Source organism: Dromiciops gliroides, chromosome 4, assembly GCF_019393635.1.
Source record: "Dromiciops gliroides isolate mDroGli1 chromosome 4, mDroGli1.pri, whole genome shotgun sequence".
Classification (NCBI taxonomy): domain Eukaryota; kingdom Metazoa; phylum Chordata; class Mammalia; order Microbiotheria; family Microbiotheriidae; genus Dromiciops; species Dromiciops gliroides.
Window position 1 is genome coordinate 494,384,811 of NC_057864.1, and position 15,219 is coordinate 494,400,029.

The 15,219-nt window shown below is 48.3% G+C and overlaps 1 protein-coding gene across 1 annotated transcript in view; it reads right to left on the reverse strand.

Moving 5' to 3' along the window:
* PCNT (pericentrin) overlaps positions 1-15,219 on the reverse strand; it is a 134,444-nt gene that overhangs the window by 51,301 nt on the left and 67,924 nt on the right. The window contains exons 30-36 of the mRNA XM_044002591.1: positions 14,589-14,714; positions 14,461-14,481; positions 12,935-13,141; positions 9,767-9,940; positions 9,215-9,367; positions 2,338-2,430; positions 208-1,113 (exon numbers count right to left, since the gene is read on the reverse strand). Of these exons, the coding sequence (XP_043858526.1) occupies positions 208-1,113; positions 2,338-2,430; positions 9,215-9,367; positions 9,767-9,940; positions 12,935-13,141; positions 14,461-14,481; positions 14,589-14,714 (1,680 nt within the window). The remainder of the gene's footprint in view (positions 1-207; positions 1,114-2,337; positions 2,431-9,214; positions 9,368-9,766; positions 9,941-12,934; positions 13,142-14,460; positions 14,482-14,588; positions 14,715-15,219) is intronic.

The window sequence follows — 15,219 nt, forward strand, 5'->3', positions numbered from 1 at the left end:
GACACCAGTTCAGGAAGAGAAGATTGACAGAATGGATCCACTTCACAGAAAGCACATATGACTGCCCCTTCCACCTCTGGCCAGCCTTGAGCCAAGACCCCCAGGGCCGGCAGAGGACCCGGGCCCTCGGCCCAGCCATGCTGACAGGAGAGCAAGCTACCTCCAACTGTATCTCCTGCCCACCACATCTTTCCCCACAATGCCTACCAATCCATGACCACAGTGCCCCTGGGGAGCAGCGGCCAGCTGCCAGGGCCCTGTGTCCTGACCGCACTCGTCCTCTGTGGTGGCTGGAGCACAATGCCCTCCTCTGGACACCTGCCTGCTCCAATGAGCCTCCTGGGCAGGAGCCCCAGGTGGGAGCCGCCTGGGGCCCTGCATCCTGGGCATGCTCAGAGCACCCGCTTCCTTCCAGTGGTTCTGAATTTGCACCTGACACTGGGGGCCACAGGCCTGGTGCCGATTCAGCATCTGTAGCTCGGAGGGCTCCTGGGAGTCCGGCACATACTTATGTTCCAGCTCCCTCTCCAGGTGAGAGCAGGCCGAGGCGAGCACCTCCAGCTCTCTGGTCAGAGCACAGGCCTCGGCCTCCTTCTCGAGGAAGGCGGTTTTCCAGTGCTGGGCGTAGGAGGCCGCCCTCTTGGCCTCCGACTCCTTCAGAGACAGGCGGCGCCTCACAAGGCCCAGCTGCTCGGTGGAAGCCGCGTGGACACTCTGCAGGTCACGCCGGAACTGGCTTTCCTTGTCCTCCAGGAGCTGCGCCAGGGCCTCCTTGGCAGCGAGCAGAGCCTCCAGCTCGTCCTGCAGCTGCTTCACGCGGGGGTCTGGCAGCTCCCTCGCTCCATCATGGTCGCTGGCGGCCTGAAAAGAGAAGAGCCCCTTCTGGAGCTCACGCTGCAGGTTCTCGGCCTGGGAGCTGTCAGAGTCACCCTGGCTATCGCTGCCTTCGTGAAGGACGGGCCCTGGCAGAGAGAGCTCCTGCTGCAACTTCTCAATCACTTCGTGGAGCTGCTCAACCTCTTCCAGCTTCTCCTTTCTTAATCGTTCCTGGCTCTCTCGCAAATTTTCAATAACAGCTTTTAGCTCCTCTATTTCAGAACTGTCTTCCATCACCTGAGTAGAAAGCAAATCGCACAGGCCGGTTAAACACGGGCAATGGCAGAACTCCCTTGAGGATGAGCTCAACAGTATGACCACATGGCATCTTTCCAGAAGTTCGAGGAAAGAGACCAGGCCCTTCTGACAAGGGGATGTGGTGGGTATGACCCAAATAAACAAAGTCCAAGGGGTCCCTGAGAGCTGTTCAGTTCCACGAGGGTCTATGGAAAAAAAAGGCTGTGAGAAAGGTCAAGATAGAGCAAGAAGAAAAGGGAGGGAGAGAGCATATCAGGGTCTTCCAGGGCCACCAGGCTGCCCACAGTGGAGGAGACAAGACCTTGAGCAAGGAGAAACTGAGGAACAGCAGAAAGGTGAGAAGAACAGTGAGATTACAGGGGCGGGGGGAAGGAGGAGGGGAGAGAGAGAGCGAGAGCAAGAAATAAGTTCTCCAACCTCACAAAGAGAGCCAACAGGAATTTTAATGTAAAATTCCCGGTTCTGCAGAGTTGGAGAGCTGACAAAAATTAGCTACTCAGAGCCGCCACACGTGGAAAAGATTGTGTTTCTTACCCTCATCTAACATATCTACAGAATTGAAAAGGCACCAGACCAAAGGAAGGGAATCTAAACTGAAAATATCTCTGGTGGTATGAATGCACTTTTCTATCACTTACTATGAGGCCTTAAAGAACCTTTTTGGTGAAACGATCCCTGGTTTGTGACCAGTGGAAATGCAAACACCAGGCAATGAAGCCAGGCAATATTACTAAATCTCTTCTCTTTCACATGGAGAACTCAATTACAACTGACAAGGGCCCTAAGGGAAGTCAGCGGGAGGATGAGGATTTACAAAAAATTACTGAACATGGAATTTCACTAGGGGCTAAATTCCGAGTTTCCAGCAGAGGATCCCTTCCCTGTCCAAGTCCCCAAGGATCCTGGTGAGGGAAGGGATCCTCCTTCCTGCCATCTGCTGTCCCACAATCCTTGGCAGACCAGCATGGTCTTGGATGGGATGGTGTCAGCAATGACCACTGCCCATCACATGGCGCCCCAGGATGCCCGCACTTCCTATGGCTCTTATGGATCAGAGAAGAGAACCCCTAGGACCCATCTCTGGAGCCTCCCTGTCTGCGGGCCCCAATCCCAGGAGCCCTGTGGGGGCGGCAGGAACAGCCACTCAGGGTGAGGATTTCGGGCCTTCTCAGGAGACGAGCAGAACACAGAAAGAGGCATCACCTTGGGCTCCACTGCATGCTCTACCTCGTGCTGTAATTCCTTAATCTGCTCATTCAAAGAGACAATCTCCTTTTCTTTGCTTTGTAGAAATGCCTGTGAAAATCAAAGACAGAACTGTTGGAGCATCTTCAATGCCAAGCTTTCTGCAAGGTTTGGGACATGACCGACTCGACAATACAAATAATCCTGAAGCACTTTAGAAAGAACTAACCAGCCCAACAAAATGCTAACTCACAGGACTCAAGGAGGTCTTGTTGTACCATCCGTTGGGTCCACATGCAGCATCACCCAATGGGTTCTGGGGAAGCCATGGCTCAAGGCGATGGGAGAGCCAGAGATGGCTGTCGAGCAGACTACGGAGTCCACAGACACCTGGGCGACAGCAGGGCTGCAAGCACCAGACGTAGCCCCACCAGCACAAGGGCAGCCAACTCCCACCTGGCCCTTGGGCCATGTATATGGTCACAACTGGGTCACCACACGGATCATTGCAGTGGGTCGTGAGCCTCACCAACCGATGGCTCTCCACATATCTCGCTGGGACTCATCCTCAACCAAGGGCTGTGAAGAGCTTCTCTAAAGAATTTCTGACTGGTCTCAACCAAACCACATCAACTTAGAACAAGACTATCTGGAATGAATAAAGGCCTGGTACTCACACCTCTGTGGTGCCCTTCATCGCTTTGACTAGACCCCTGAAGCAGGAGAACAGGACTCCCATCTCCTCAATTCACCTGACTGCTCAATGCTCTCCCTGGGCACTTCTTTGGCTTCTCCCCCCACTCCCAACCCCCAGCTGCTTTCCAGCTTGCTTTGGGGTATTTGACTGTAAGCTCCCTGAAGGCAAGGACTCTCAGTATGCTCAGAGCTTAGCAAAGTACCTGAAAAACAGCAGGAGTTTAATAAATGCTTGATGACTATTGACTGACTATACTTCAGGTCAAGCTACTATTTTATAAACAATCATCACACACTGAGTTCTTCACCATCATGACATTAATTCCAATCATTTCACTGAACAGACCGTCCTCCCAGAGGATAATAAAGAAGACTGCAGAATACGCTTCCACAAAGATCCCTGAGAACAGGACAACCCCTTGGTTTTCCAGTAGAAACAGTCCCAACTTCTGAGGGCCCCAAGTTCAGGGCCTTTCTGTATTCTTGAGAACACAAAAACAGCAGGAAGGATGTGACCCATGACATGATGATCAGAGAGGCTAGTCCTCCCAAGGGTGGGCTTTGACATTTCATTTGCAAAGTCTAACTATGGAGTCGCTTTTAGAATGGAGTATGGCACCTTGTTCTAACCAATCCCCCGCCCCAATTCCCCTCCCCAGCACATACCCAGTGGCACTTGACAAAAAGTTGTTTCTCATATCACCCCCTTATAGGGACCTCATAACACATGTACTTCATTCTTTAAATACCAAACATTACAGGCAATTAATTCTAACTCATGGATAAGGACTTAAGTACACCTAAGAGCTCAGAGCAAAATACTGAAATTAGCGGACTCAATTAGTGTTATTAAATACCAACTTTGATTCTGATTATGGGAAAGGTAATAGTAGGAAGATAAAATTATCATTTACAAAACTTTACTCCCTCCAATACAAGAATTAATACTCAGCTTCTAAATGTTTGGAGGATAAAAGCTGAATGAAAAAGGCAATTCATTTTTCAGGATCTGAGCTAACAATCATTTGTGAATGGTTTCACCTATATCAGAGGTATTCCAGTCTGGAGGGGAAGCCTTCCTCTTCTTCTGTAAATGAAGGGGTAAGAAGAGGTTTGCAACAAGAGTATTTCTAGCAGCTGCTCTTTTTTGTAGTGGCTAAAAATTGGAAATCAAAGGGATGCCCATCCATTGGGGAACAGCTGAACAAGCTGTGCTCTATCATGGTGATGGAATATTCTTGTGCTCTAAGAAATGACAAAGCAGGATGACTTCAGAAAGGCCTGGAAAGACTTGTATGAACTGATGTAGAGTGAAGTGAGCAGAACCAGGAGAACGCTGTGCACAGAGACTGCCATACTGTTTGAAGAAGAACTGTAAAAGGCTTCACTATTCTCAAAAGACAATGATCCAACACAATCCCAAAGGACTATCGATGACACGTACCAGCCCCACCGCCAAAGAAAGAACTGGTACTGATGGAACACAGACTGAAGCAGGCTGTTTGTCACTTTCATTTTTTTCTTATTCAAGTTTTCTTATACAAAATGACTAATGTGGTCATGTTTTACATAATTGTACATGTATAACCCATATCTGATTGCTTACTGCCTCAGGGAGGTGGGAGGGGAGGGGAGGAAGGGAAGGAGGAATAAAAATTCGAACTCAAAACTATAAATAAAAAAAGTTTATTACTAAAAAAAAAACCTATTTATTAGGTGCCTACAAAAAAAAAGACAAGGTAAACAAGACCAGCTCTAAAGAGCTCTAGGTGGTTGGCACAGTGGAGGCCATCAAAGAACCAGGCGCCAAGACTGGACTATGTTCATTTTGCTCATTTTTCTCGGCCAAGGAGGAGGAGCACTTGACTGGGAGAGAGAACAAAAGGGGCTAATAGGGAGTGGATACCAAGAGAAAGGCAAAGGAACACCTGGCCAGCACAGGGGACCAAGAAAGACTGTGTGCCAGGCACCAAGTGCTAGGGATCCCCAAAGAGCCAAAAGATGGTCCCTGCCCTCTAAAGGAGAACATGTCCAACCAGGCTCTATACACAACTAACAGGAAATCCTTCACAGACAGAAGGCTTCAGAGGGGCTGGGATTTAGGTGGGACTTGGTCAGCAGGCAGAGCAAAGCAGAGGAGGGAGAGGGTTCCAGAAAGAAGAGATGGCCAAAGCAAATGGCCAAAGTTGAAGGATGGAGGGTCTGACTGGGGGAGCAGCCAGGGCACGGCGGCACCAGATCCAAGAGAACATGATGGGGACTGGAAAGGGAGGAGGGGGAAGATGATGAAGGGCTTTGAAGGCTAGAAGAGTTGCTAGGGGGGCAGCTAGGTGGCGCAGTGGATAGAGCACCGGCCCTGGAGTCAGGAGTACCTGAGTTCAAATCTGGACTTAGACACTTAACACTTAACTAGCTGTGTGACCCTGGGCAAGTCACTTAACCCCAATTGCCTCATAAATAAATAAATGAATGAATGAATGAATAAATATAAAGATAGATAGATAGATAGATAGATAGATAGATAGATAGATAGATAGATAGATAGATAGATAGATAGATAGATAGAAGAGTTGCTCGGATGAGTAGGACAGGGGGCAATGAGTCAGGTGGAGAAGGACCGCCTCACAGCACCCAGGGCCCAGGTAAGGCAGGGCAAACATCTGGTGGGGATGGTGCCTGCTCAGCCACTATGTGTAATCTCTGGAAGGCAGTGGGGGGATGAGAGCTCCAACGGGCGCCCCTCATTGTCCTGATTTCCCAAACAGGTTAGTGACTCTGATCTATTCCCTGCAGAATGAAGGGTTCACCATATTGGGTTTGTCTGTCTTTGCCGTCTGGCTGGGGTTCAGCACCAGGGACAGAGCAGCCCAGGATAAAAAAGCCAGCCCAATTTTAGCAGAACCAGGCTTCTGGACTAGTGGAGCAGGGCACTCTACAGCACCGATGGTGCTGCCCATCTCTTAGGGGAGCATGTGACAGAGTCTCCCCTGCTGGTTCTGTGGCCAAAATTAAGATGTGAATGCTAAATGACCGCCCGAGTCAGCACATGAAGAACCAGCTAGACAATGGCCAGACAATCAGCTGCGGACAGTTTGCTCTCAGATTGAAAAGGCCTCTGCTCTTCCATCCATCCCTATCTCTGGGTCTTCCCTCAGGTATTCAACAAGTCCAGTATTCCCTCAAGCTATCCCGCCCCCTTCTCAGCTCATAGCTTCCCCCTCCTCTCCTCCTTCCCCCTCAAACCCTCAGGGTATGTGTGCTTCCCAATCTCAACATCCAACAAGGTGGTTTCCAAGGTCAGTCACCATATCTTGTTTTTGTTTTTTGGGGTTTTTTTTGCAGGCAATGAGGGTTAACTGACCTGTCCAGGGTCACACAGCTAGTAAGTGTCAAGTGTCTGAGGCTGAATTTGACTTTTTTTTTTTTGGTGAGGCAGTTGGGGGTTAAGTGACTTGCCCAGGGTCACACAGCTTGTGTCAAGTGTCTGGGGACGGATTTGAACTCAGGTCCTCCTGAATCCAGGGGCCGGTGATCTATCCACTGCGCCACCTAGCTGCCCCTGCCTCTCACTTCTCATCCTTCTTGTGGGTCCTTCCCTAGGCTTTCTCCTTATTCTCTCCCCTTCCTAAACTGACCACCACTCCTCAGGCTCCTGGAGACTTCTGGGTGTTGCCGAGGTCAAAGTGCCATACTTGGGAGTCAGGAGGACACGAGTTTCAATCCCGCCCCAGACACACTTCCTACCTTCCAAGTGCCTTCTCTGTCAAAACGGGGGTCTCACCACAGTCCCCAAGGATCCCACGCACTAGCACATGTTTTGTCAACATCGTGGTCACCATCCTGTGCTGGACGCTCATCCCATCTGTCCTGCCCGCTAATCAATCCTGGCTCTCCCCAGCTCATCCGTCCTCCGTCCTCCATCCCCTTCTCAGTCTATTCTCCTGGGAGCCCTGGGAGAAACTCAAGTTCAGAACGTTCAGGACTATGTTCACCCCTAACCTGGATCACACACAAACGCATCCTCCTCTGCCCCTCCTCCACACCTCCCATTTCTGACCAGGCACCCAGGTTCACAACCCTCGGGCCATGCTGTGCTCTGCCTTCCCCCCTCAAAGCCCCTGAGCATGGTCTACCTTGCCACTTCTCTCCACCTCTATCCCTATCGGTCCACTCACATGGGCACCACCCAAGCTCAGGCCCTCATTATGTCCCACCTCAACTCTTTCAAGCAACTCCCTGACTCCATCCATCCCCTCTCTCTCCACACCACTGCCAGAAGAATCTCCCTGGATGTGCCAGGGACAACGGACTCAAGGTGTGAATGACAAAGATTCAAGACAACTCCAAAGTATTTTGGATGAAAGACGTTATGACCTACTTCGCGAGAAAGAACTAATGGTGTCTGCACGCAGACCAAAGCCTACTCGTTTCTATTTTCTCTTTTTCGTTTGGGGGTGGAGGGGTCTGTTTACTCTGACAACACAACTAATATGTTTTTCATCACTGTGTATGTATAACCTACATCAATCCGTTGGTCATCTCAGGAAGGGAGAGAACCTGGAACTCAAAATTGTATACAACGAATGTTTGCATGTCACTGGAAAAAATAAAACATGAAAAAGCTTTAAAAAAAGGCGCATGAACACCGTCATGGCCATTCATGACGCCATGGCCAATGTCAAGCATGAAGAAGTGCTAAAGCCTAGGGAGGGTACAGGGTCACTGTCCTGGACAAACTGTGCTCAGAAGCCAGTGCAGCTCTGGGAGCTGTTGATGCCCTTTGAGGACAGACACTGATAGGCCAAAGAAAGGAGATGGTGAATGACCTCAAGTTCACGTGGTGTGAGGACTGGCTGAAAGAACAGGGGATGTTTCTAGGAGTAAGTTCTGAAGGCTTGGGAAGGCCACGAGAGTTAGCTTCAAGGCCATCGCCCAGGAACGAAGAGGGAAGCTACGACCAGACAAATGGAGGCTGAACATCTGAAAAGCAAACCATGTACCCCAACCCTTCTGTCTTCTGTCCTCCCTTCTCAGAGCTTTTCAGAAGCAGAAGTGGCCACTCTGGGAGGCTAGAGGCAAGCCCTCTTTGGAGCAGAAGCAGGCAGACCCTTGGCAGAGATTCCTTGGTGGGGACTGGATGGATTACGAGGGCCCTGGAAGAGCCCTGTGACAGGGCAGATTTCCCCAAGTCTTCCAAGGCCCATCACAGTTCCTTGTGAGATGGTACAAAGAAGCAAGTCTGTGTCCACCAGCGGGAGGCAGCATGCTCCCCACCATGAAGGCTGTGGGACTGGGAGGGGAGAGGGATTCTGTTAGCGGGGGAGGAGGGTGGTCCAGCCAGACAGATGCTCCGTTTCTTAGACTCTGAGCTTGCAGAGTCTAGAGCAGGCTAAAAACATGATCTCAAAAGCGAATGCCGGGGCAGCTAGGTGGCGCAGTGGATAGAGCACCGGCCCTGAAGTCGGGAGTACCTGAGTTCAAATCCGGCCTCAGACACTTAACACTTACTAGCTGTGTGACCCTGGGCAAGTCACTTAACCCCAATTGCCTCACTAAAAAAAAAAAAAAAAAAAAGCGAATGCCACGGGGGCAGCTAGGTGATGCAGTGGATAAAACACCGGCCCTGGATTCAGGAGGACCTGAGTTCAAATCCGGCCCCAGACACTTGACACTTACTAGCTGTGTGACCTCGGGCAAGTCACTTAACCCCCATTGCCCCACAAAAAAACCCCACAAAACACAAAAACAAAAAAGTAGACTTAAAAAAAAAAACAATGAATGCCACTCTAAGCAGGTTCACACCTCTCAGACTGCCACTTAATACCTCTCAATCATCTCCTTTGTCCCTCATGACAACAGGCCCAGGGAAGAAGGCAGCCCCTAGGCTGCCCATGCCTAAAGATGCTCTGACATCTCAACTACACAGAAAATATCTGACACTCGGGAACTGTAACTTTTCCCTCTTTTCCTGCCACATGCCTGACCTGTGGATACACATGCTGTCACCCTCACTTTTCAGCCTGAACCCTGGTGTCCATACCACATAAGGGTGACAAAGCACCTTACTCAGTGCCGAGGAAGTGACTTACTCACAATCCCCCAGAAAAGAGATTCCAGAGCCAGGCCCAAGCCTAGTCACTATGGAGCCAAGGGACAGGGCCAAGCCATGGTCCAGGACAAAGGGCCCTTCTCTGGTTACCTTTAAGTCGGCATTCTCTGCAGAAAGCTCTTGGATGCTGGAACTGATCTGGTTGTTCTGCAGAGCTAATTCTAAGTTCAGCTGCAGGATCTCATCATTTTTACTTGTCAGATTGTTCTTCAGCTGTTCTAGCTCTTCCTCCAAGCTCAGAACCTAGAAGAGAAGCACAGCCTAGTGCTCATGTGGTAAAACAGCCCTTAGAGAGGCCATTATTCTCTTCATGGTTTGTTGAGGCACACACAGAAACACCATCAGATGGACCGGCAGACAAGGATCACAACTAAACGTCACTAAGACCCTTTTGCCCAGAATGCTGCCCCCTTCACAGCTCCAACCTTGCCCCAAACACTGTCGGGATTTTAGTGTGCCATGAGCCTCAATAAAGCTCGACCACACCTAAAGTGAGAACAGTTCTGAAACTGGACTTCTCCTAAAACCCTAAAACTACCCCAGACCCATCTTCAGGACTTTTTTGATCGCTACTCAGGTGGGATGAGCATGAGGGTTGCCAGGGGCTGTGGGCACCTGTCAGGGCCACCTACTGGTGCTCACCTCGCTCTCTTTCAGCAGGAGAGCCGCCTGCTCCGCCTTCAACTGCTCCTTCAGATCATCCTCATTAGGGCTCCCGTGGGTAGGCGGCAAGTGTTTCGCTTCATCCAGTTTTGACTGTAGTGAGGAAATCTGAATCAGGTTATTCATTTGCTGCTCCTGCAAAGCCTCTTTGTCCTGACAAAAGGAAGGAAACCAGGGATCACACAAGTCATCCAAGACAGCCAAGGAGCTCATCCGGACCACCAGCAAAAAAGCCCAGAGAGGGTCACCAGCCGCTCACCTCCCAGCATCATCAAACCCAGCTGGGGCCGGTGAAAAAACATCCAAGCCCATCAGTGGAACAGGCTAAGGTGAGGGACAATCAGCAATAATGGAAGTCGGCAAACTCCCAAACATAAATTATGTTGGAAAGAATTTTTTGATTCGACTTGCTGGGAAAACAGGAAATTCTATAATCCATTCAAAAAGGACAAAGGACTCAATATTGAAGGCCATTCCTATAAAAAAAAAAGGAGGCAAATAAGGGCCACAGGAAAAGGGACAGATTTTTAACCAAATAAGGAATTGACTGAGGCAGAGATAAATGTGAATACATGAAACTGAAAAGCTTTTGCACAAATAAAATCAATGCATCTAGGATAAGAAGGGAAGGAGTAGAATGGAGAAAAAAATTGTATCGATTTCTCAGATAAGGGTTAGGTATAAAAAAAAAAGTAAACATATGTTTACATGTATGTGCGTGTACACACATACCCAAAAGCAACTCCCCAATAGATAAGTGGTCAAAGAACATGAACAATGTGGAGCATTTGTATATATTTTAATATTTTTTAAAAGACATTTTATGTTTATTTTTTTTTAAAGGGGGGGGGATTCCCCTCACAGGTGAAAACCAACCCTGATTGGTTGAGGAGGTAGGCTAGAAATTTTCAGCTCCTCTTACTGAGAACTGGATTGATCATGAGACTCAGCTGCATCCAGTAATCTGGAGATGAAAATCCATCTCCATCCAGACCACTCTGGTTGATTTTCTCCTTCATCAGCTGGGTTACCCTAAACTATAATGGAGGGGTACAATGATAGGGGCTCTTTTCCCCCAGGGTAAGAACTTGCACAGGCTGGATTCTATTTACATTCTAAATAGGTTGGGTCTCCTGCTTGGCCCAAGACTGAAGAGCACATTCCTTAAGGGCTAAGACAATCTCATCTATCAGTCATATCTTCCAGAGACTGACTTTTTAGAGGCTGGGCACTAAATGAGGAAATAAAAGAGAAAAGCCTGGATTCTCCCCTCCCTGCCAAAAAATAGATATTTTAATTGGTATTACAAATTGTTTCTTCTATTTTTCCTTTAAATATATTATTTGTTATATGGGATGGCTTTCTGGAAAGGAGGAGGGACACAGGAAGAAATCTGACCAATGTAAAAACCGAGTCATAAACTTTTACTGAGTGTGCCTACCAGACTGTGGATACAAAAAAAGAGTCTGAAAACAGCCCCTGCCCTTGAGGAGCTCACGATCCAATGGGGGAGATAACAAGCACCAAACAAATCGACTTTATACAGGAGAAAGGTAGGAAATAACTCACAGAGGGAAGACACAGGAATTAAGAGGGGTTAGGGAAAACTTTTTGTAGAAGGTGGAATTTAGGTGGGACTTGAAGGAAGCCAGGGAGGTCATGGAGGAAGGCCAGAGAAAACACTCAGAGCTGAGAGCTGGAGGGTTTTTTGTGGGAAAGAGCCCAGAGGCCAGGGTCACTGGGTCAAAGAGGACACATTAGGGAGGAAGGTGTAAGAAGCCTAGAAAAGTAGGAGTGGGGTAGGTTATGAAGGGCTTTGAATGCCAAACAGAGCATTTGTATTTGATCCTAGAGGAAATAGGAAGCTTATTCAGGAGAGATGACAAGATCAAAGGCCATTAATTTAAAAACTATTTTAAAAATAGCATTTGAGAGTTTACGAAACATCTCCAGGTTCTCTTATTTCCGTTGCCCAACAGTGCAAGTACTGGCATCCACAAATCACAGATGAGAAAACTGAGGATCCAAGAGGTCTAGGGTCTTGCCTATGGTCACACAGGTGACAGGAAAACACCCAAGCCCTGCCTCGAGATGCATATTTTTCCCACTCTTTCCCAAGGCTTCTATCACCTATCCAATTGAACCCTTTACACTCAACCTCACTGTCTGTACTACTGAAAAACAAAACATTTTACAAGCAGTTAAAGTTGACTGGCAAGGTCCTTACCACTGTATTTGCTAAAATGATTACTAAAGAAATAAAAAAGGTGAATTTTTTATCCTATATGTTTATAATATAAATTTAGATGCTAAACATGATAAGAAAAAGGCTAACATGGCAACAATGAACCTTAGGAAATATAACTTATCCATCTTTATATAAACTGTACAGTTTATAAAGTGAAAAAATATGTGATTAGAAAACAGTGAATTCTAGGAAACCATTTAGAAAAACTTACACACGTCTGAGTATAAGAGCACCATGTATGTATGTACCCCGCCCCGCCAATGACTGCCTCTAATTCCATCCGTCGAGAGCACATATCATTCCATGAAAGAGTGGCCGGCACTCGTCTAAGACTCTAACCCAATGCCTATCTAGCAGAATAAGATCTAAATTGGAAGCCAAGACCATTAACATAGAGGTAGGAAGGAGGCCCCAGATGAGGACAGATGCTGCTCCTGAAGAACCATTTGCAAAGTGAGTGCCCGTGGTATGTCGTGGTATGTCATCACCAGGCAGGCTACAGGCCAGAATACTCCAATAGGAAGAGGAAAAGGAATCTCATTTTTAACAAAAGCCAGATGACTGGAAAAATCTACTACTGACACTAAGTGTCACCAATCAATTCAGCTCCAAAAGGCACTGTGCATCCAGTTCCCATCAATTCTTTAGGACAGCTGCGATCACCATAAGAACAGGCCCTTAGAAACAGATGCCCAGGGCACTTTCCTCTCCCAGGTGAATAGATGTTTCCTCTTTTGATCCTTATAACAGGCAGGCAGGAAGGAGTCCGGCAAACACTATTCTAAGGGCCTTGTACCTACCCTACCGCTCAGGGAGGGGCTCATCCTATACTGGGTGAGGTGATACCTTCAATGCTCATTGCATCCCCTTCATCCCAATAAAAAAAGAGAGAGATTTACTTGTTTCAATTCTTTCCCAATTTTCTTCTGTCTCTCCAATTCTTCTTCAAGGCAGCTAACTTTTCTTTTGATTTCTGCATTTGTGTCCTCCAGGTTTCTGATTTCATCTTTTTGGGCTGCTAGTTGTCTTTCTGCCAGCTCCTTCTTTATAACCAATTCGTTTAATTCATCTGTTTTTGCTCTTAATTTTCTTTGTAAAGATTCAACCTGAAAAAGGAAAAGGCATTTTTTTACAAGTTGCATAAGTGGAAATGGACATTTTAATGTTTATAAATAATTGCTACTGACATAAGAAAAGTTCCTCCTTTATGTTTCAACAGAGATTATCCTAAGAAGACAATGTACTCTCCAACCCCAGTACTGCCTCTGGAGATATTATAGCTTGCAAGGATTGGCCTATTTCACACATGAGGAAACTGAGGCTGACAAGTGAAGGTCACAGCGGCAGGGTTTGAGTGCAGACTGTTCTCTTCCATTCTAATTAGATGAGAAAGCCCAGCCAAGCCTGATTCACTTCTCTCCAGAGGATGAGATAAAACTCTGACAGCCAAGAAGAAGGTGTCTGTAGATCAGAGATATGCTAAAAACTCGGAAGAACCAGCATGCCCAAGGCATGCTTCTCCCAAGTGGTCTCTGCATGTCTCCCTTTAAACCAAGAGGCCTTCCACTGGGATCCACGGATTGGGGTTTGTGAAAGAGCCCTTTCGAGAGAACAGATTTCCCTGGTAAGCCCTTGGTATCTTTCTTTAGGTATTGAGGCTTCCCCACGGGGACAAATGGGCCCAAAGCTACCAAAAAAGTCAAGGATGGTCACCTATGACATAGACAGAGAGCAGCAGGAAGGCAAAGGATGGGGCTGACCCTTCCAACATGGAACTCTCCGAGAGTCAAGCTCATAAATAGGGAGCCTCAGTCAGCCAGGTAGCTGAGTATGTGGTTTCTTTCTCTACAGTGCTTCAATCAAGACAGGTTCCTATAAACAATCTTTAGAGATGGGGGGGGGGGGGGAAGCATTCGTGACATAGCAGACAGATTCGACAGCTGTCTCATGCCCTACAAGGCCAACCTCACAGTCATGCAAAAGTATGAAATTCAAGAGCAAACCCATGAGAAAGTTTTCCATCAGTAATCCAAAATATTCCTAGTTCACCCTGACAGAATTTTTCCCATTTAGAGGAAATCCCCAGTCTTCAATCACAACAACTCTGCTGACACCATGCCAGGGGCAAGAGAGAAGGCTGGCGCTGGCAGGGAGCAGGCATGGCACTGCCTACATGGAGTTCGGGTCGAGTGAGAAGGCTGCCTTCCACCAGAGAGAAAAGCAATGAACGGGAGGACATTGGCCAAAGAGGGTGACAGCGGAGGAACGAGAGCAAAAGGAAGCAGCCCTACACACAACAAGCCAGAAGAGGAGCAAGAAACCAAACCAGGGAACAAGCAGCCAAGGAGGAAAGGCTAATGGCCAACAGTGTATCTGCCTGCGCAGAGGGGACAGGGAACCAAGAGCCCATGCCACACATCCATACCTCAGGAGTGAACTCCAAGCTCTGCCACGTTCACGTTTGTGGAGAGAAAAAAGAGCAATCAATCACTGAGGTGCCCCACCTGACCGTGAGGCCCCCGGTGCCCCGCCCGCCCTGCCTGTGCCGCTCACCTCCCTCTCGAGGGGCTCTCCCCAAAGCTGGCTCTTGGGGGCAGGCTGGTGCTTCAGCTGCTCCTCAAGCTTCCTGATTTCTTGCTGAAACTCGTCCCGTTCGTGTTCTCTTTCGACCGCTTGTTCCTGTCAGCAGACGGTCTGTGTGTCGGTCACTTGTCCTCAAAGGACAGACTTTGCCAACACTAGTTCTATGTGGAGAAACTGGGCCTGACTTCATTTCTTTAAGTGCCCTTTTAGCCTCTGCTTGTGGACACGAAGGCTTGGAAGGCAGGACTCACAACGGTGCTGGTCCATTAAATGCCCTCATCAGAACTAGGCCCACTGCGCACCGCAAGCAAATGGCAGGGCTTGAAAGACGTTGTTCTAAATGAGCGAGCACTTCCCCTCGCTCAGGCGATTCATCTGATTAGCCAGGCTTGTCTTTCTCAGGGGCAGGGTCATGCAGGGCTCAGATGGGACAAATATGACACTGTGCTAAGTGACTCAACACCCACCCCCGACCCTGACCCCGACTGATCTAGGGGAGCACAGGGCGCCTTCGGAGTTCTTCCTCGCTGCTGGGCGGCACGCTCCTTGTGGTTTAGCTGTTTTACCTGAACCTGATCTGGTAAGATACAAGTGCACAGGC